Genomic DNA, 20,218 nt, shown 5'->3' on the forward strand with positions numbered 1-20,218 from the left:
AGGGGTGATGCCACCCACAGCCTGCACCTCGAATTAGCCCATGCTGACCCCAGCACAGCGAAGCGCAGAACATCACCGGCCTCGCTGCTTTGGGGAGAGCACGGAGCGGCCAAGGATGCCTGCGGAGGGACCGAGGACTCCTGTCTCGACATAAGGGGTGGCCGAGGGAGAGACATGTTGGGACAGCGCCCTTTGAGCCGGCACAACACTCCCTGCACCGAGACCAGCGTCGCTAACCATGGCAATAGCTTGGAGGCCTCTCATGTGGACTGTCATCTTCACCGCGGCTCTGTGCAACTGCCCCGGTGACACGTTCCAGTCACAAGGTAGGGATTGCCGTGGGGAGGGAGCTGGATCTACCCACCTCTGCTGGCAGAAACCCTCATGCTGTCCCCAGGGGAGGAATCAGGGGATGCTGTGCTGGGGGGTACATGGAGACACCTCAAAATCTGCTCATTGTGTTGCAGCAGAGCTTCTGCTGCTGCAGGACCAGAGGAGCGATTGTGCCGCTGTACTGGGCGCTGGGGAGGCCCACATTGAATCCTGTGTGCGGTTTTGAGCTCCTCATCACGAGAACAGCATTGAGGTGCTGGAGAGAATGCAGAGGAGGCGACGGAGCTGGTGAGGGGCTGGAGCACAAGGGTGACGGGAGCGGCTGAGGGACCTGGGGCTGTTCACAGAATCACAGAATGTTAGATATTGGAAGGGACCTCAGAAGATCATCTAGTCTAGTCCCCCCAGATTAATTGCAGCAGGGCCGAAGTCAGCGATGTACCTGTGTTGTTGATTAATGCAGTGCCATCGGGCTGTAGTTTTGGTGGCTGTGGGCTGTCTTGTGAAGCAGAACTGGCAAGAGGAATGGAGCTAACAAAAAGCCACACACCCCCTGGGTCTGAGCGCTGTCTCGTTGCTAAACAGGAGGCACCGCTGTGCTGGGCGAAACGAGGGGCAGTCGGACACGACACACAGGGTTACGCAGGCGGATTTTCTCGAATCTGAAACAAACACGATTCCTGGTCCTTTTTTGCCAAAGCCTCTGGCAATGCCTGAGGTGACTGTTCTGGGCGTCCCGCGTCCGTCAGTTCACACCTCCCTCCATCTGCAGCGACGCTCTGACGAGGCCTTTGCTGCCAGATCGCCTCCGTCTGCTCAAACCCTCCCTCGCCAGCCCCTGCACCACTTGCTAACACGCCTTGGTCTAAAACAAATTCCAGTTAATGCATTTGTGCTTCCCCTGAGCGGGTCTGGGGGATGAGTCCCAGCCCATGATGGTGCTGGGAGCACCAAACTGGGGACTGAAGTCTGTCCCCTCCCCGTTCCCATCCAGTCCCAAGGCTCAGGCTGCCCTGTAGGTCCCTATTGCTGCCAAAGTGCTTTTTTAGGCTCCCTGCACCCTGAACAGTTGGCGTCAGGCTATTGATGTTACTCAACACGTCTCTTCACCAGGCTGCTGAGATAGTAAGTACATAATCCTCATAACACCCTTTCAAGAGGGTGAAATGCTGTTATCACCTCTTAGCAGTTGGAGGCACGGAGAATAAAGGCCAGTGTTTTCAACAGGCCACTGATTTTGGCCCAGTGACTTGTCCCAGTTAGTAGTGGAGCAGGATTCCTGTGCCCTGTTTGCACGATTCCAGATCAGCGTGTTTATTTTATGCAGGAAAAAAGATTAAGGTATCATAGTTATAAGCTGTAATTATCTTTGTGGGAAATAGCAGCCTCTTCAAGCCGGCAGAGATGCAACAAGATTCAGACGTAACGTGCACGCTTGGGCTGCAGTTTTTAACACTGCAGGGACCGGTGGCTGAGACGATTGTCCAAAGATTCAGCACATGTTCAGCATTGCTGAATGGCTTTTAATGTAAAGGACGTTTTCTGCTGGTACCTTAGTTTACTTGTAGGGATAGATTAGACATTCCCTGGTTTGCAGAATGGTTGGTGAGGTCGGTTGGTGCTCCAGAATCACAGGTAAGCCGATGGACCCTTGGCCTGGGACTGCCACAATGGAGCCGTGAGATCTCACAGTGTTTTCCATCCCTTAGGAACCGCGCCTGGGCTGCAGCTGCAGCTCCTCTTTGCTCTTGTGACAAGACCAGAGCAAACATCTGCTTCCTTTTCATCCTTCAAGCCACTCTGTAATGAGAGAGGCAATAGCGAGCACAAAAGGAGGGAAGTAAATCCTCCCTCCTCCACTTCAACCTTCCTTCTTTTCTTCTTTTTGTCTCTCTTCTTCTTTTTGTTCTTTTTCCCTTCCTCTGCCGTCCCTGTTCCTGCAGTTCTGGGCTCCCTTTGCAGCAAAAATGGGGCAGCGAGGAACCTCTCCCCACAACGCATCCCTCCTCCCCAGCTTTCCCCTCTCCTCGGGGGCACCCGCTGTCCTGCTCAGCCACAGGTTGGTTTTCCTGGAGAAAAGCTTTTTATAGCCCCTCTTCCCGAGCAGTGTGACAGCAATCTGGGAACACCAGGCTGCTCGTCGCCAGCGCAAAGCCTCTTGATACGGCGGCTGCAGGACTGCGCGCTTCAGGCCAGCATCTATTAATACAGTGTGAAGTGGCTGAGAGGTCAGGGGGCACATGGTGGCTGTTGTGGAAATCCTCATCTCTTAGAACTTAATCTAATCTTTTACGTTTTTAGAGGGGAGCATGGAGCCAGCAGTAACACTGCGTGAGGACACTGGCTTCTTCCTTGTTGAAAGTCTCCCTTTATTATTTTTTCTGTTTGTGGCATCCTAAAGCATCGCTTTCTAAAACATTCCTGTGATGCAGGGCGCTGCTTAGACCTTCCTGTGTCTCAGTTCCCAGAGTGACATCCCTGAGAGGTCACTCAGTGCCCAGCACCACAGCAAAAGCAAGTTATCACACAGCCTCAGGCCCTGGACTTTCTTTCCTCCTGGCCGTACCTTGCAGGTCAGGATCAGAGACCGCAGCCCAGTGTTCCAGGGCTTTTCTAGCCACCCTATGCACAAGCCTCCTTCCAACTCACTATTTTGCAAGCCCATGTGGCCTGCAGAGAGGGAAAAAGAAAAACAAGGCCCTTCTGATGGCAAATTTTTCAATGCACGAGATCATTGCTTAAGTGCAAATAGTCGCTCTTGTTTGCCCGGCTGCATCACACGTGAGGTGCTGTGATGCGGGAGAAGCTGGAGCTAATAATTATTTCTGGCTTGTTGAGGCAAGGGAGAGGTGCCAGAAGCGCTTATGGTTTGGAAGGATGGGAGCTAACCCCTAAACCCAGCTGGGAAGGACTGTCCCATCCCTGGTGGCCAAGGCAACCGCTCGGTCAGGCTCCCACACTGGAAAACACGCTAGAGGAAAAGGCAATTTTCCAGTGCTGCCATGTGGTAAGAGTGTAATTTGCAGTCCAAGTTTATGACGGCTGGGAAGGCTTTGAAGATGGGTGCTGTGGAGCCAGGGGAAACGCAGCCACCCTGGAGCAGCCCGGCCCCTCCTGTTCGCTCAGGAAACAACTACAAATAGGATGCAGAAAGCGCAGTGAGAATCTTCCCGAGTGAAAAGAGGGCGAATCCTCTCCCAGTCCATGAGCAAACCCCTTTCAGAAGAACACGCTGTGATGGGGGGAGCTATCCAGTCCATGCAAGGTATTTTACATCTTCCAACGAAGCCTCTGGTCCTGAGTGCTGTCAGCCCTCCAGTCACATCCAGCCTGGAGCTCCCTGTCACATTTTGCTTGCAAAATGAGAAATTTCTGTAAAAGCCGCAGAACGCCGGTTTCTTTAACAACCAAAAGTGTTGCGTTACCGTGTGAGCACAGGCAGATGTTCTGGACAGTGACCTTGCCAGAGCACATTTCCTAAGTGGTAAGACAGGCTCAAAAACTCAAGTACCCCAAGAGAAGCTGCTAAGCCAGGCTGATATGATAAAGAGCACCAGGCTGGTGAGCTACGAGGTCAGGATGGTGTCATAGATAGAGACCTGGCTGGGGAATTGGGATGTCAGAGTTTCTTCTTACTGCCTTTTTAGCACAGCTGGGGAATTCTGGTTACCCTCTTTCTTATTTTGGTGGCAAGACTGGCATTGCAAGGGCGCTGTCTTTGTGCCTCTTAGGAGGAATGACTGGGCAGGTTGATGTGGTGCTGCTCTTATCAAAGCAGAGTGATCAGGTCCATGTGGCAGATATAGATATTCTGGAGAGCCCCGCGGTTCCTTACGAGGCTGTTGTCTCCTGAGACATCACCACCCTGAGGCTTGTTCTGGACAGTTTTTAAGAGACCTTGTTAGCTTCATTGCTGAAAGGATTGAGGTTAAAATAACCCTCCAAACCACAGAGCGCAACCTGAGTCCCTCTGCCCCATGGAGATGGATTGATGGGAGATAGTCCAGGGCCAGGATTTGGGTGTCCTACATGTCCCTTTGGACCTGTCTGTTGCTCTCCATCACCTGCAGAGGAAGATGATGATGCTCTGTAGGCTCGAGTCGTATCAATACCCCAGGGACCTGCAGCCTGTTCTCCAGCTGAACCCCCCAGGTCCCTCAGCCGCTCCCATCACACTTGTGCTCCAGCCCCTCACCAGCTCTGTCACCTCCTCTGCACACTCTCTAGTCCCTCAATGTCCTTCTGACGATGAGGGGCACAAAACTGAACACAGGATTCAAGTTGCAGCCTCACCAGCACCGAGTTCAGTGGCACAATGGCCGGGTGCTTTGCTCTGACTCTGTTGCACGGTGTCATTCCTCCTGTGTGTTGCTTTCCCTCCCCAGAGGAGTTCCTCTCCAGCCTCGATCACTATGAAATCGCCTTCCCCATCCAAGTGGACCAAAACGGGGACTTCCTCACCTTCGACGTAAGAAGCCAGCTGAAGCAACGCCCTCGGCGCAGTCTGGGCTCTCTGCCCTACGAGCCGTCCGAGCAGCAGGTTTTCTACAAAGTCTCTGCCCACCGAACCCAGTTCCTCCTCAACCTGACGCTGCACTCCAACCTCCTTGCCGAGCACTTCACCGTCGAGTACTGGAAGCGAGATGGTATGGACTGGCAACACGATTTCCACGAGGACTGCCACTATGCCGGCCACCTGCAGGATCAGTACCTGAGCTCCAAGGTCGCCATCAGCAACTGCAATGGCCTGGTGAGTCTCCGTATTTTGCCCAGCCAAGGGCAAAACCAGAGCTGCCCATAAAGCAGAGCGTATTGCATCTTCTTTGGTCTTTGCTGGAGATGTGCAACCTGATTTGGGTCCCAGCAGGTGGCTTCATGGTGGTGGGGAAGGGATGGGGTTGGTGTCAAGCTAAAATATGGGCATAGAAACTGGTGAAGGCCACATCTCTTCATTACATCTGTGAGGGTTCCTGAACTGTATTTGGCTTGTACTCCATTTTCTGCCTAAGTCAGTGGACATTTTTCCATTGATTTTAATTGGAATGGGATAATAAAGGCTCTAGAGCATCATTCTCTCACAGCAACAGCCAAGAGGTGTGTTCTGCATGTGCTAGTGAGGAAGAAATGCGGGAGGGCGGGAGTTCCACAGCACAACTGGGATCATCAAAAGTGCGTTCAGATCCTTACAATTGTAGATACGTTGCTGGGGCTCCCAGTCACTTCTGTCCAGATTTCAGGAGCTAAAAATGGGACTTCTGGGGGAAGTCACTGAAATAATCACTGAGTTTTTTTAATGTGAAAAAGAGAACTCCAAGAGGGGACAAGACGACATTCTTCAGAAACAGCAAGGCTGCTGCAACGATGGTGCAAATGATTTATTCTGCATGTACTAACAGCTAGGACTAGATGGTCTTAAATATCAGCAAGAAAGCTTAACGGTAGACAGAAGTGATAAGGATAGCTGAGCTCAGGACTAGATTGCTTGGAGAGTGCATGGCCCCTGTATTATTTGAGATAAAAACAGGCCAGACAAATGCCTCTCAAAAATACTCCAGGTGTGATTCATTGGCTCTTCCAGCACTGAGAATAGACTAAGGAGTTCCATCCTTATTTTTCTGATATTTCTGGCTCACAAGGCACATTTCATGACCTGCCAGATGGAGGGATGGAGTGAACATACCCTGTTAGTGAATCCCAAGTATGATGGCTCCCTTGGAGGGGTAACATGTAGAAAAAGATTCCGTAGGCCAGATTCATATTTATGCTACGGCCGCACCTCTGAGCAGTGTTCTGGCAGTGTGGAAGAGCTTCCAAATGGGAATGCATTCACTTTTGATTTATTGCTAAATTACACTGCCAGAACAGTGCTGTGGGTTATTAACAGAAATGAGAATCTGACTCATTATATCATAGAGTCTAATGTTTCTATCTCACGGCCAAAAATCAGAGCTGCGTAAACTCTCGGTTCCCTGGTTAGCCCTTTGTTTAGATAAGGGAACTCTGCTGAAGTCCTAGACAATTTACTGGTGTTCGCTAAGGCACTGGAGGGTGTGCTGGCTCGGGAGGGATCTGGCATTAACCTACCTTCCCATTTCACAGGGCAGCAAGTCCCAGGCAAGCACTGGCAGCCCTTGCATTGAGGTGGTTTAGTCCCCAGGCTGCGTTTAGCTCTGGAGAGGTACTGGGGCCGTCTGGAGGAAAATGCAGCCAAAAAAAGAGGGAGGGTCATCCAGGAACCTCTCCTGGTGCTGAACTCTGCCCTGGGGAGCTGCAGACGTTAGCAAGGACTGGGTGGTCAGTCTTCTGAGCTACTGAGGATGATAATGTCGGGAATGTGGACAAGAGGAGACCAGTGTATTTTTAGGTGGTGGAGTCGGGGCTGTACTTGCCACCAGAGAAGACCTGTCGCAGAGCTCTGGTTGATCAGGAACAGCCGGTCCAGTCGTGCTGTAAACAGCTTTGTTTTCACCCAGGGAATAACTCGCCCCCATCTTCGGACAGCCAATATCTGGGCACTATCCTGTAGGATCGTCCTTCTGGCCACACACACCGTCACCCAGGGCTCAAAGTTATTGGGGGGGAAAGTCATCCAGGCTTAAGCTGTCGGAAGCAAAGGGCAAAATGGTCCATTTTCCAAAAGGCGCGGAGCTGTGAGCGGCTGCAGCCTGCGGGGAGCAGCACGGGGAGCTTTGCGTCAGCATGGCTGGGACAGGAAATCTCTGTGTTAAGCAAAGTCATGTTTCATCTCACCAGCTGCATGAGACCCATGTCCTACCATCCAAAAAAATGGTAGCAAGGAGAAGACATCCTTAGGAGAGAAATGCCACTCTCTCACCTCTCGTATCAGAGCTCATCAAAGGACAGATTAAAGGCCAAGTTTTCCACCCTGTGCTGAAACTCTGCTTTCATTTGAAAAGCCCTCCTGAAGCTGGTGTGAATGTTAAATGCTTGGAGCAAGATAGATGCTGAGGTTGACATGGAGCTGCTCGTGTGTGTGCGAGGAGGTGGGAGAGCAGAACTGCAGCATGTGGCCGGGCTGCTCTTAAGTGTGGTTATAAGCTAATAGCATAAACCATCCTTGCTCTGCAGATGACCTGCGTGAATCATAGACAGGATATCCAGTTTAACTCCCCCACGAACCACAGGGATCTCTCTAAGGGCTTCTCGCCGCCCTCTTGCAAGGGGCTTGTGTCACATCCAGCCGCCGGACCTCAGCGCTCAGGCTTTGGGGTCAGCGATGGGGCAGTTTTCAGCCTCATATGATGGCCGAGCTTTGTTGCCGAAGGACACCAGGCATGCGGTGGAGCCTCCTGTGCTCTGCGGAGGCTCCTGGTTTAAGTAAGAACTGCCCTTTTCCTAGTAGTACATGGTTTTTAGGCAAGACGTGCTCTCCTCTGCTGCTCTGCCCCAAGCCGGCGGTGACCTCCTTCTCCCCATCCCACAAAGCGGCAGCCAGCTGGCTTCGCCGGCCGACACTCGGCTTTCCGCCGCAGCCCTCGCCAGACTAACCTCACAGTACCTTGCTTGTGTTCGAAACGGTGGAGCTGAGCCAAGAGCAACAGCGCCTGGTGCAGAAGGAAATCCCCCAGCACTCTGGAGATGGGGACTTCTCCGCACACACTGCCCCGATTCAGCTGTCGTGACGGGGAGGGAGAGGGTGAGACACCGATGACGGAGGCAGCGTCCACCCCAGAGAGGCTCTCCCAGCAATAACGCTCTTCCGTAGCTGGTGCCTTCCATGCAATGACCTCGAGATGTTTTACATCCTGGCAGATCGGGGCTCCTGTTCCCTTGTGCAGAGAGGAGCTGGTGAAGTGCTGTGACGTCCAAAGGAAGGTGCAGAGCTGGCGGCAGGACTGGGGTGTTTCTTCACCCAGAGCTGTGCTGGCATGCAGGGGGTGGGAGGACAGCCAGGAAACGTGGCTTTTAGACTTTTGGGTGACTTCTTGGCCTGTCGAGCAATCCGAGCACATTTCTGTGCCGTGGTTGCTCACTGGTAAAGTTGAGCCGATAGCACACCCCCAGTTCTTGGAGTTAGACGAGATTTGATACCAGAAGGGAATTGTTAGAGTGATGCAACTTCTGCTTGTGTCATGTTAGGCTGCCAGAGTTTTTCAGGTTGCTGAGGTATCTTAGGTAGGGGGAAAGCTTGCTGCAAGGGTAGGACCAGCCACAGAATACAGATCTTGCAAGGAGATGGCGGGTTTGGCTGCTCATGCTGCTGGGCTCATCTCCTGTCACTGTCTTACGAGTGGGTCCTGTCACAGGGAGCAAAGTTTAAAGGCCTTTGAACATCTCCACTTCTCTGCAGCTCTGTGCTTGGATTTCTTAGCTGGTGGTAATGGTCCTGAGCTGCTTCTGAAGGCTCTTCAATGAGGCTGGAAAGCACAGGCGGTAGATCTCACTGCTGAGTTATGCCGCTAGTTGAAATTATGGTATTTAGGATCCCACAGACAGCTCTCAATTAAACCGAGTGGGTGGAATAGGAAACAACTTATTCATAATTTTGCAAGGAAAGATTATGATTTCCAGAGGACTTTAGTGAACACAGATGTCCCAAGGCATCCGTGACCGTCTGGCTCGGTTTTCTCTGGTCTGTAGGTTCATCTAGTTCAGTGTTTGTGCATGAATGAAGGATTTCTTCCCATTCCCAGAAGTATTTGCCAGCCCCCAGACATCCAGTGGTTAATCATCAGAAAGCTCATTACGAGAAGACACCAGTAAGTCACCCAGTTCTCTCCCCACCTCTCTCATTGCCTCCCGTCTCTTTCCTTCCGCAGCACGGGGTGATCGTCGCGGACGAGGAGGAATATTTCATTGAACCGCTGAGCCCTGGAGCCAACGTCAGCGCGGGGGTGGAGGGCAAGGGCAGCCCCCACGTCGTGTACAAGCGATCGTCTCTCCAGTACCCACACATGGATGCAGCCTGCGGCGTGCTAGGTATCCATGCACACCAACACATGCCCAGTCCATCCCAGTGCAGGCTGGGAGAATCCCAGTAGACCAGGCTTTGAGGGACCACACTGCCCTGTATGGCAAAGAACCAAATTTATCTCCCGCAGTCAAGAAAGTTTTCTGTATTTGCTTTTACCCATGTTAAGGATTTCTGGTGGCCTGATCTCTGGAAAGTTCTTGTACTCTCTTCTTCGCAGCAGGGCTTGTAAATTGTAAATAGAGCATGGGATAGAAGAGAAGAAAAATGCCTCTTATTGTTCTTAAGAAAATCCTCCCAGATTTGGCCAATTTACAAGGTATTGAGAAATTGTAGCTTACGCATGCTCAGAACAGACTTGTCTTTGGGTTTTAGTCACTCAGGATCATGTCTGCGCTGAGATACATCTGCTGCTGCTAGAGACCAGATGGAAAGATGTCTTGTATGGTGGGCTGTGGGGTCTGGTTAGTCACAGTGGGCTCCAGGAGATGTTGATACAGAATGAAAATTGCACATAGAATCATAGAACTGTTTGGGTTGAAGGGATGTTCTCAGCTCCCGCAGTGCCACCCCTGCCATGACAGGGACATCTTCACCAGCTCAGGGTGCTCAGAGCCCCGTCCAGCCTGGCCTGGGATGTCTCCAGGGATGGTTCATCCACCACCTCTCTGGCCAACCTGGGCCCTTCTCTGAACTCACTCCAGCACCTCAAGGTCTTTCTTGTCATGAGGGGCCCAAAACTGACCCCAGGATTTGAGGTGCAGCCCTGGGCAGACAGGAGGACAGACAGGAGGACAGCCCCTGGGCTGCAGGAAGAATCGCTCAGCAGATCCACCTGATGGCAACAAGGGCATTTGCTGGGTCTGGGCCTGGTGCACAAAGAGCCTTGCAATGTCCTTTCCTTCCCTGGAACCAAGCCTGTCCCTCACCTCCCCGTGCTGCCCCATTGCTGCTAAATAAATCTCTTTACCTCCTCAGATGAGAAGCCCTGGAAGGGGAGGCACTGGTGGCTGCGGTCACTGAAGCCGTCCCCTCTGAAGCCATCCAGCAACCACAGCCAGCGCGGGCAGCTGCCCCTGAAGAGGTCAGTCAGCACGGAGCGCTACGTGGAAACATTGGTGGTGGCCGACAAAATGATGGTGGGGTACCACGGGCGGCGGGACATCGAGCAGTACATCCTGGCCATCATGAATATTGTAAGTGTTATAACCACATCGCGGACCTTGGGGGACCCCAGGTGCTCACACGCTCGGCAGCAGGCAGGAATAAATCCTGGTTTTCACCCCAAATGTCTGAGTTTGGCAGAAGGTGCCACGTGCTCTTCCTGCAAGGACACAAGCAGGGCGAAAGGAATGCAGTGGGGAAAGCAGATCTGTTCCAGGGTGGAAGTAGCTTCTCCCCATCCCCAGAGCGAGACATTTGGATCAAAAATCCTGGTGTGTTGTTGCTACTGTTGAGCAACGATACTCTGGGCATGCAGGGGCTGTTGTGCAGGGGATGCGCTGCAGGAGAGGGAAACTCTGGGCACTCTGACCATCCTTGAGGCCAGATCTGAACTGGGAAAACAAAGCCCTTTCTCTGAACAGCATCTCTCATCTCAGATTAGCATTGCAAATAGGGCCAGCCAAGCTGAGAAACACATGGGAAAGCAGAAGGACGGGGAGCTCTCACGCTTGGGGGTTGATCCGTGTGAGGGGAAGGGAGAAATACCCTCGTTCTTCCATACGGTGCTGCCCGCAGCTCTGCGTTACTGCAGAGGAGCTTCCCCTGCAGCATCACATTGGGGTCGTTGCTGGCAACAGGATGCCAGGCTGGATGCATCAACAGCCTGAATTGGCCATGCTGAATCCTCCTGTGAGGTGAGATAGGCTTGGAAGTTATCCATCAAATGGCTGAAAGCCCCTCTGTTATGGTTCTTTGTCCTGTCCTCTGCAGGATCTCTTTTCATGGCTTGCTCTGTTTGCATTTCTAAAGCAGATGCCAGATTTTTAAAACAATACCGTTTCGAACTGTTTCGTCTGCTGTAAGACACCCATCGTGTGGCAGCAGATTTTTGAGAGATGCTGTCGTTCCCTGTTGATGGGCAGTCAGCAAAGCTTTGTCCCTGTGCCTGGGTAACGCCAGGACCGCGGGATTCCCCACCTGACTGTGGGCAAGGAGCAGGTGCTGCAGGATGTCAGCGTGGTTGGACATGACCAGGCAATGTGCCCTTGCAGCCCAGAAGGTCAATTGTATCTGGGGCTGCGTGAAAAGCAGCGTGGCAGCAGGTTTGGGGGAGATTCTGCCCCTCTGCTCTGGTGAGACCTCCTTGCAGTGCTGGTCCAGCTCTGTGTCCTCAGCACAGGACACACATGGAGAAGGGCCAGAGTGCCATGTGCTCAGTGTGTACCAGCCAATTGCACCATCACCTAGCCAGCGAGCTCATTTTTAAGACTCGTCTTTTCTTATTTCTTGGAGGTCAGGTTGCCAAACTTTTCCAGGACTCGAGTCTGGGCAATATTGTCAATATCCTGGTGACCCGGCTGATTCTGCTCACCGAGGATCAGGTAAGGTGGGCTTTGCTGAGCCCCTTCCATCATGTCTCTGCCGTTCCTTTGTGGGTCTGTGTGTTCCCCCTGGATGTCACCCCTGGGAGGTCCCCCCAGTGCGATCTGCACCACATCCTCTCAACTGTCACATTGCTTCCATTCCAGCCCACCCTGGAGATTAACCACCACGCCGGGAAATCCCTGGACAGCTTCTGCAAGTGGCAGAAATCCATTGTGAACAGGAACGGCAATGGGAACGCTATCCCAGAGAACGGCATCGCCAACCACGACACCGCAGTGCTGATCACCAGGTAAGGCCGAGCTCCTTAGGGAGTTGTCCTCTGTGTCCCTGCCCTCCATCTCTTTCCAAGCAATGGCTTCTAGTTGTGCCAGGGAAGGTTCATATTGGAGCTGGGGAATAATTTCTTCCCTGGGACCTCCTGAGAGCTGCCTGTTGCATCCATCCCTCCCTGGAGCTCATGAGATAAGAGCCCACAAGCACCAAGGAAGGAGTGAAAGGCCCTCCTGCCCCAGCTTCACCCTCCCACGGCTGCGGCGTTTGCTTTTCCTCCCCTCCTGCCGCTTGTGCAGGATGCCAATGCCGGCTCTGAGTCCTTCAGCCTCCCAGCAGATGTTTGAGCTCACCCGAGATGACTCGCCGGGGCTGCGCCGCGCTTGGACGGCACCAGCGCATCCGGCCCTGTCGCTAATAAATTCCCCGTCTCCCGATAACATCTTGCTGAGCTGCGGACTTTTTTACTCTCGCAGGGACGTGTCAAACTAGAGCCTCCACACGCATTACTGGTATTCACTCAAAACAGAGTAACAAATGTTTTTCACTCCCTTGGTTTCCTGCTGGGGGTGAGAGGTTTGGACCCTGCGCCGGGAGCCAAAGGGACAGGAGCCGTCACCGGGAACATGTTATGTTTAACCCATTGTGGGGTCAGAGCCAGGCTGGACAGGGCTCTGAGCAACCTGGCCTAGTGGAAGGTGTCCCTGCCCATGGCACAGGGTTGGAACTAGATGATCTTTAAGGTCCCTTCCCACCCAAACCGTTCTATGATTCTATGAAACGACACTGAGTTTTGAAATGGAACATGTTTTAAAACCGAATTTTTTCCTTGGTGGTTTGTTTGGGGTTTTGTTTGATTTTATGTTGGTTTGGGGGGGGTTTAAAATTCAGAATTACATATTTGTTTGATACGATTTGCTGCAACGGACTTGACGTAACAGACAAGAGACCGGCCCTGTGCTGCTGGGGCAGATCCCTGAGCCCAGTGTCTCCCAGGGGATCAGTGGCTGGTTCCTGGGCGGGCACTGGGGGAGCTGGAACACCCACTCAAAGACCTTCAAGGCTGGAATAACATTGTCCTTGCTGACTTAACCACGCTTCATCAAAACTGAACCTCCAGCCCTGTTTAGCACTGCCCCATAGCTACAGGACAGGACCTATCCTTAAAAATCTGGGGAAAGTGAGCGTTATACAAGACAGATCAGACACATCTTACCTGTTACAGTCACTGCTTTCCATTCCAGAACTGTCGCTTGAGCCGTTTGTGCTGTTTTGAAGCCAGTAAAATGGAGATGTGCTTACAAAAGGTATTGGAGCAGTCAGAATTGCAAGTATTCTTAACGCTGCCTTCTCTTTCTTTGCAGATACGACATTTGCATCTACAAGAATAAACCCTGCGGCACCCTGGGTAGGTGGGATTGTGCTACCCCTTCAGCTGTGCGTTTTTGGGAGAGGGGCGAGCAAGGGCAGCATGGGGAGAAGCAGCGGAGCCAAGAACAGACCCATGTTTTCCAGCCCACTCCACTGTATAGCCTCCTTACTTCTGTAAACACTAAAAAGCAGCAAGCCGGAGGACGGATGGGCTCTGGAACGCTTCTCTGTTATATCCCTGGGTCGGGTCCAGCCTGATGATTAAGAACCGCTCGCATCTAGGGCTGGTCCATAGCCTAGTGGAGTATTCCTGGCTTAGCAGAGAGAAATAAGACTCTTTTTTGTGACAACTATAAAGGGAGTTCTTTATTTAAACTGCTAGACGCAGACAGACCCTGCAGCTCTCTCTGGCTGTAGCTCCTAATTTGTCTTGCCCTGGTCTAGACTAAGCAGTCAGGGAGGGATTACTGCTCTGAATCACCGCAGTTAAAAAGAAGAAGTTGGTGGATCTCTGACTTGATGTGGCTGCAGACGAGGTGCCTGGAAGGAGGTTGAGGCCGGAGGTGCCATGTTGGGATTTGTTCCTTTAACAGAAGCCGTTCCTTCCATGGCCCTGTGCGGTGGGCACAGCCCAGGGTGGTGGGACAGTGTCCCTGGGCCAGGGGAATCCTCCACTGCAATTTGAGGGGGATTTCTGCAAGATCCACCCCCCCAAATGGAGTCAGGCTGCATTCCTGGTCATGGTGGGTATCAGCCAGGACCAAGCTAGCTGAACATGAGCCAGCGTGTGCCCAGGTGGCCAAGAGGCCACCAGCATCCTAGCTGGTACCAGCCATGCTCAGCGTGAGTGTGAAGCACATCAGTTGTCCCCAAACGCCACCCACGTCCCCTGCAGATGCTTTGTGCTGCCTGTGTGTGACAGTTCCATCTGGCTTCCCCAGGCCTGGCCCCCGTTGGCGGGATGTGCGAACGAGAGCGAAGCTGCAGCATCAACGAGGACATTGGCCTGGCCACAGCCTTCACCATCGCCCACGAGATCGGCCACACGTGAGTCCTGTGCCAGAATTGTCCCTGGGAGCAGCCGTTGGGTTGTTCCTGCCAACGGGAGCTGTAAACTCCTTCCTGCAGATGATCCAGATGTGTCAAAAATGCAGCAGCTGATCATCTCACTCTTGCCTTGGTGATGCTTTCTAGGTTTGGCATGAATCACGATGGGGTTGGCAACAGCTGTGGCTCCCGCGGGCAAGAAACAGCCAAGCTCATGGCTGCTCACATCACCATGAAGACCAACCCGTTCGTATGGTCCACGTGCAGCAGGGATTACATCACCAGCTTCCTGGAGTAAGGAATCCACCTCACCTTGCCCTTCCTTCTACCTCTCAACATACACACACCTCCAGGTTCTCACAGTTGCTTGTGAGGAGGGGGTTAAAGCCAACGAAAACCCCCCAAAGCACACAGCCCATGTACCTACTGTCTAAGTTACCAAAGAATGAGCCTGTGCTCCACAACCCCGAGGGCACAGACTTCAGAGCACTTTCTCAGCATCAGTTTGTGCTGGAGGAGGCTGTGGAGTTATCCCCCCAAGCACACGAGAGCTCAGGCATGTGCGGATCCAGTTCTGCTGCTGGGGCTTCACCACGACACTCTCCCAACAGCCTTCCTGAGCTCTGATTCTCATCTCTTTGTCTCCAGCTCTGGGATGGGATTATGCCTGAACAACGCTCCTCCCAAACAAGACTTTATCTACCCAACGGTGGCTCCAGGACAGGCCTACGATGCAGACGAGCAGTGCCGTTTCCAGTACGGAGTTAAATCTCGCCAGTGTAAATACGGGGTAGAGAGCCTTCCTGCTTTACTATCGGTTCCCAGGGGCTGGGGGACGGGGGCTACAGGGGCAAAGGGCTGTGGGACTGTTCCTCTGCTGCCCACATCGCTTTGCCGTGTGCTTCAAACGAAGGGCACTGGCACATTCCCTGTGAGCTTTTTGCCTTGCTTCCCTGGGAGAGGACAGAGAAGGTCGTTTCTCATCCCCAGAGGTTGACTCCAGCTCAGTTTTGGTCAGATTAGTCTCTTGCCTCTGTCTGACACCTTGGCTGGTGCTGGGCCCCAAGGTTTGCAGCTGAAAGCCAAGCTGCAGTCCCCTCATCCCGAAACCTCTCAGCGAGGGTTTGTTCACAGACATATTTTTCATGATCTTTATTAGAAGTCATGATGCTGCTCACACAAACTTAGGCAGAGAAGCTTCTTTCTTCCAGGTGAGGTGGGTCGATGTGCTGTAGGTACGTCTGAGTGACAGCTGCCCAGCTAAGCCACCCTGCATCACGCTGAAAAAGCTCCTGTCCCTGTGTCCCAGCCCAGCTGGTGCTTCCCAAGTGCACCCACGTGCTGCTGCCCCGGCCTCGCAGCCCTGAGCACAAGCAAATCCTAATCTCGGCTTTATTTCTTTGTCTCTTTCTTCCTCCCTCCCTCTCTCTCCCTCCAAAATCTCGCTCTTTCCAGGAAGTCTGCAGTGAGTTATGGTGTCTGAGCAAAAGCAATCGCTGCATAACCAACAGCATCCCTGCTGCCGAGGGGACCATCTGCCAAACCAACACCATTGAAAAGGGGGTAAGGAAGCCTGGGGCACCGTAGCGAGTTGACAGTGAGTGGTCAGATCCCTCTTCCAGCAATAACCAGGGTTGTTGTTTGCATTGGTGAGCACGGGGTTGATTTAAGAGCACCCACCAGCCTGTCCTTCCTGAACATGAAGCCACCCCGTCCCTCCATAGATGGCTGCAGTTAAAAGGGGCTGATCAGAAAGACGGTGCCAGACTTTTGAGCAGGGTCTGTTGTGATAGGACAAGAGGTGATGGTTTTAAACTAAAGGAGGGAGATTCATGCTGGACATGAGGAAGGAATTGTTGGCCCTGAGGGTGGTGAGAGCCTGGCCCAGGTATCCAGAGAGGTGGTGGATGAACCATCCCTGAGACATCCCAGGCCAGGCTGGACGGGGCTCTGAGCACCCGAGCTGGTGAAGATGTCCCTGTCATGGCAGGGGGGGCACTGGGGAGCTGGGAAGATCCCTCCAACGCAAACCATCTGTGATTCTATGATCTGGTCTTGCAGCCGGCACATGTCCGTGGTTGCTGCAGGAGATCCATCTGGGGTCTGCTCCCAGCAGCCAGGGTGCAAGGGCAGAGCCTGTCACAGATGTTCTGAGGTTCCTGGAGTACATGGAGGGATTTGCAGGGTCTGGGCAGGCTCCTTTGTCCTTCCTGCAAGAGCAGCAGCCCCAGTACCTCTGGTCTGGAGCAGCAGCAGGGCCAGCGCCCAGGCTGTGCCTGCAGAGCATCTCCTCTGCGTGGGTCGCACCCTTGGGTGCTGCTGGGCATGGTCTCCAGCTGCGTGTCCTGGGAAGCCGTGGCTCATTTTTCCCTGCCCATGGAGCTGGCTCAAGAGCCAGGAGAAGCTGTGCCAGCAGCTCCAGGGTGGGTTCTCAGCCCCTGGAAGAAGCACACAGCAGTTTCTTCCTTCCTGGGATTATCTCAGCCCCCAAGGCACCATGTCCGGCACCGCGCCCGGAGAGCGGCAGCGGCTCTGGCTCTGTCCTGCTCCATGTGTCACTGCTGACTCCAGCGGCGCTGGACATTTCCAGGTCCGAGGGAAGTATTTTATAGGCAACTTTGCATGAGCATCTGTCACCAGCAGGACAGACACAGGCTGATTCTTTAGGGATCCTCGGCACAACAATGACACAACAGCACTGTTGTTACGATCAAAACTTTATTTTAACCTGGACCTTCTGCAGATTGGATCATTTTAACACATTAACTGCAGCTTGAGCTGCCAGTGCATGTACAAAACTCCATCCTGGGAGGAAGCAGCTGGTGGTGGAGGTGTCTGTGTCCCCCAGGGATCCTGGTCCTGCCACCCAGCAGCAGCAGTTCTCATCCAGGTCCCACCTGGGACTCATTGCCACACGGTTTTATAGGCAGTGACACATCGCTGGTCACAATGTGTGTCACCCTGATTGACCCAGGAACCCTTCAGAGGAGGGAGCAGACAGTGTCCTCAGGGTGTTCAAATAGAATCACAGAATCACTGTGGTTGGAAAAGCCGCTCAAGATCATCGGGTCCAACCGTTCCCCCACCCCCGGCACAGCCCCATGGCCTGAGAACCTCATGTCCGTCTGTCCAGCCCTCCAGGGATGGTGACTCCAGCACTGCCCTAGGCAGCCTGTTCCAATGCCTGACTCTCTGTCTCTCCCCAGTGGTGCTACAAGAGGGAGTGTGTACCTTTCGGCACCCGACCGGCCGGCGTGGATGGTGCCTGGGGAGCCTGGTCATCCTGGGGAGAGTGCAGCAGGACGTGCGGCGGAGGTGTATCGTCATCCGTTCGCCACTGTGACAGCCCGCGGTGGGTGGATGTGCTCGTGGCCATGTCACTGTGGTGCTGCCGTGTCCTGGCTGCACCGCATCCCTGTTTGGGTCAGCGGGGAGGGCAGCAGCCGGGTGCTTGTGCAGCTCTGCGCTCAGTTCCTAAGAGGGTTTTGGCTCCTGCACACAAATAATGGAATAATTTTGGTTGGAAAAGCCCTTCAAGATCATCGAGTCCAACCATAACCCACCTCGGCACTGCCCCATGTCCTGAGAACCTCATGTCCGTCTGTCCAGCCCTCCAGGGATGGTGACTCCAGCACTGCCCTGGGCAGCCTGTTCCAATGCCCCACAGCCCTTTGGGGAAGAAATTGTTCCCACATCCAACCTCAACCTCCCCTGGCGCAACTTGAGGCCGTTTCCTCTGCTCCTGGCGCTTGTTCCTGGGGAGCAGAGCCCGACCCCCCTGGCTCCAAGCTCCTTTCAGGCAGTTCAGAGATCAGAAGGTCTCCCCTCAGCTCCTGTTCTCAGCTGAACCCTCAGGTCCCTCAGCCGCTCCATCACACTTGTGCTCCAGCCCCTGTCCTACTTTCACAGCAACTCGGTGCTTTTGCCGCTGGTGCTGGCTCTGCAGCCTCACACCCAAAGCCACTTGCACAACTCCACTGTGCACTTTGCAGCTGAGCATGTGAAGATTTTTAGGGGACTGCACTTCTGCAATAGCCCCTCCAGGCAGGATCTGTCCTTGCAGCGGTTCAGGGTTGGGAAAACCCACGGTCTTCCTGCAAGCTTGGGGCAGCTGCCTGCCGCAGCCATGGCTTGCTGCCCTGAGCTGGTTCTCCTGTCTCATTCCCTGCTTTGCAGGCCCACGATCGGAGGGAAGTACTGCCTGGGCGAGCGGAAGCGGTACCGGTCCTGCAACACCGACGTGAGTGCCCGTGGGCTCGGGGAGAGGGGCGGTGGTGGGACAGCAGGGCTTTGCCGGTGGGGCGGACAGGGCTGTGGGGCGTTAGATGTGGCTGTGGGACACACAGAAGGAGGTGACAGGGACCAGGGGAAGAGGTGACAGCACTGGTGGGGGTGAACGGGGCTGTCCCGGCAGCAATCCCACAGCAGGGAAAGTCAAGCGGGACGATGCACACCTGCACCGGCTGCGAGCTGGTTCGGAGGGCAGGTGAAATGCCTGTACCTGCGGGGATTTAGCATCAAGAAGGGGCCTGTAAAGATAACATGGAAAATGGGGAGAGATCAGAGCAGCACTGGTGTGACCGCCATTGCCTCTCGCACACTGCCAGTGCAGGGCTGGCCAGGAGAGAGCAGCTCGTGAAACAACTCCCTTCCCAGGGCCACGGGTTAAACCTCAAGGGGAGCAAAGAGAAATAAGTGTGCTGGGGAGTTCGGTGAAGCTTTGAACATGGGAAATGGTAGTTTTAACATCCACAGGCTGGTTGGGAGGAAAATAGATGGCTCCCCATTGCTTCCCCTGGGTTTGCACCAAGCTTTTAAAGGATTGCTCGCAAGAGCGAGTGTTGCATCTGCAGACAGACCCGCTGGGGCCCGATGGCTTGTGCTGTTAGTCTTCAAATCACGTTTAGCTTTGCAGGAAGGATGCTCCTGCCATACACAGTGTCCAGTTGTCAGGGCTGTATCCATGTCCCAGAAGGGCTGGCGTTAGTCGCGGCTGGGAGCCCTGCAGCAGCTCCTGCCCCCGCGCAGATGGGGCAGGCTGGTCCCCCAGGGTGATCACTGGCTGTGTGGCCACAGGACTGCCCGCCGGGCTCCCAGGACTTCCGAGAGCTGCAGTGTGCCGAATTCGATAACGTCCCCTTCCGAGGGAAGTACTACACCTGGAAGACGTACCGTGGAGGTGAGTACCGCGGGCTGAGCATCCCCTGGCGCGGGGCCGTGTGGGGCTTTGCTCCCTGCCGTTCTATGCAGGGACATGTCAAGTGGTCCGGTGGGCTCTTAGTCACCAACTCCACTAGCCCAGGTCCCCCAGGCTGCCTCTTCTATGTCCCTGGGGTGTCCTGGATCTACATGCATCCTTCCAGGCATCTGCCCACAACCATCCCACCGCGCCCTGGGTCACTTACCCCTGTGCAATTGCTCTGTAACTTCATTCCTCTGCTAGAAACAATTCCAGCTGCATCAGAGCTGTTGTATTTTTTTTTCCCTTGAGTGTTTCCTTAAGTACTCAGTGAGCAAAGAGGAAGACAGACAAGAGGGGGAGTTGCTCATATGTGGTACCTGATGGGGAGCAAAGAGTGGCTCTCGCTGCACAGGCAGGTAAAACTTCCAGTCTGTGCACAGGCAGAACTGGTGGATCCTTCACAGAGCATTGCTCCTCTCTTCCCAAGGTCAGTCCTCCTGCGTCCTGCACAAGTGTCAAAGGAGGAGAGGGGG

The 20,218-nt window shown here is 53.8% G+C and overlaps 1 protein-coding gene across 1 annotated transcript in view; it reads left to right on the forward strand.

The window, feature by feature from the left end:
• Nucleotides 1-214: 214 nt before the first annotated feature.
• ADAMTS10 (ADAM metallopeptidase with thrombospondin type 1 motif 10) overlaps nucleotides 215-20,218 on the forward strand; it is a gene marked incomplete at its 3' end in the record, with an annotated part of 30,836 nt that continues 10,832 nt past the window's right edge. The window contains exons 1-14 of the mRNA XM_080359389.1: nucleotides 215-326; nucleotides 4,719-5,083; nucleotides 9,114-9,273; nucleotides 10,244-10,461; nucleotides 11,728-11,811; nucleotides 11,959-12,104; nucleotides 13,450-13,493; nucleotides 14,398-14,503; nucleotides 14,651-14,797; nucleotides 15,152-15,293; nucleotides 15,959-16,066; nucleotides 17,710-17,855; nucleotides 18,680-18,743; nucleotides 19,580-19,682. Coding sequence (XP_080215515.1) covers nucleotides 239-326; nucleotides 4,719-5,083; nucleotides 9,114-9,273; nucleotides 10,244-10,461; nucleotides 11,728-11,811; nucleotides 11,959-12,104; nucleotides 13,450-13,493; nucleotides 14,398-14,503; nucleotides 14,651-14,797; nucleotides 15,152-15,293; nucleotides 15,959-16,066; nucleotides 17,710-17,855; nucleotides 18,680-18,743; nucleotides 19,580-19,682 — 1,921 coding nt within the window. The 5' untranslated portion in view covers nucleotides 215-238. The remainder of the gene's footprint in view (nucleotides 327-4,718; nucleotides 5,084-9,113; nucleotides 9,274-10,243; nucleotides 10,462-11,727; nucleotides 11,812-11,958; nucleotides 12,105-13,449; nucleotides 13,494-14,397; nucleotides 14,504-14,650; nucleotides 14,798-15,151; nucleotides 15,294-15,958; nucleotides 16,067-17,709; nucleotides 17,856-18,679; nucleotides 18,744-19,579; nucleotides 19,683-20,218) is intronic.

Source organism: Nesoenas mayeri, assembly GCF_963082525.1.
Source record: "Nesoenas mayeri genome assembly, chromosome: 25".
Classification (NCBI taxonomy): domain Eukaryota; kingdom Metazoa; phylum Chordata; class Aves; order Columbiformes; family Columbidae; genus Nesoenas; species Nesoenas mayeri.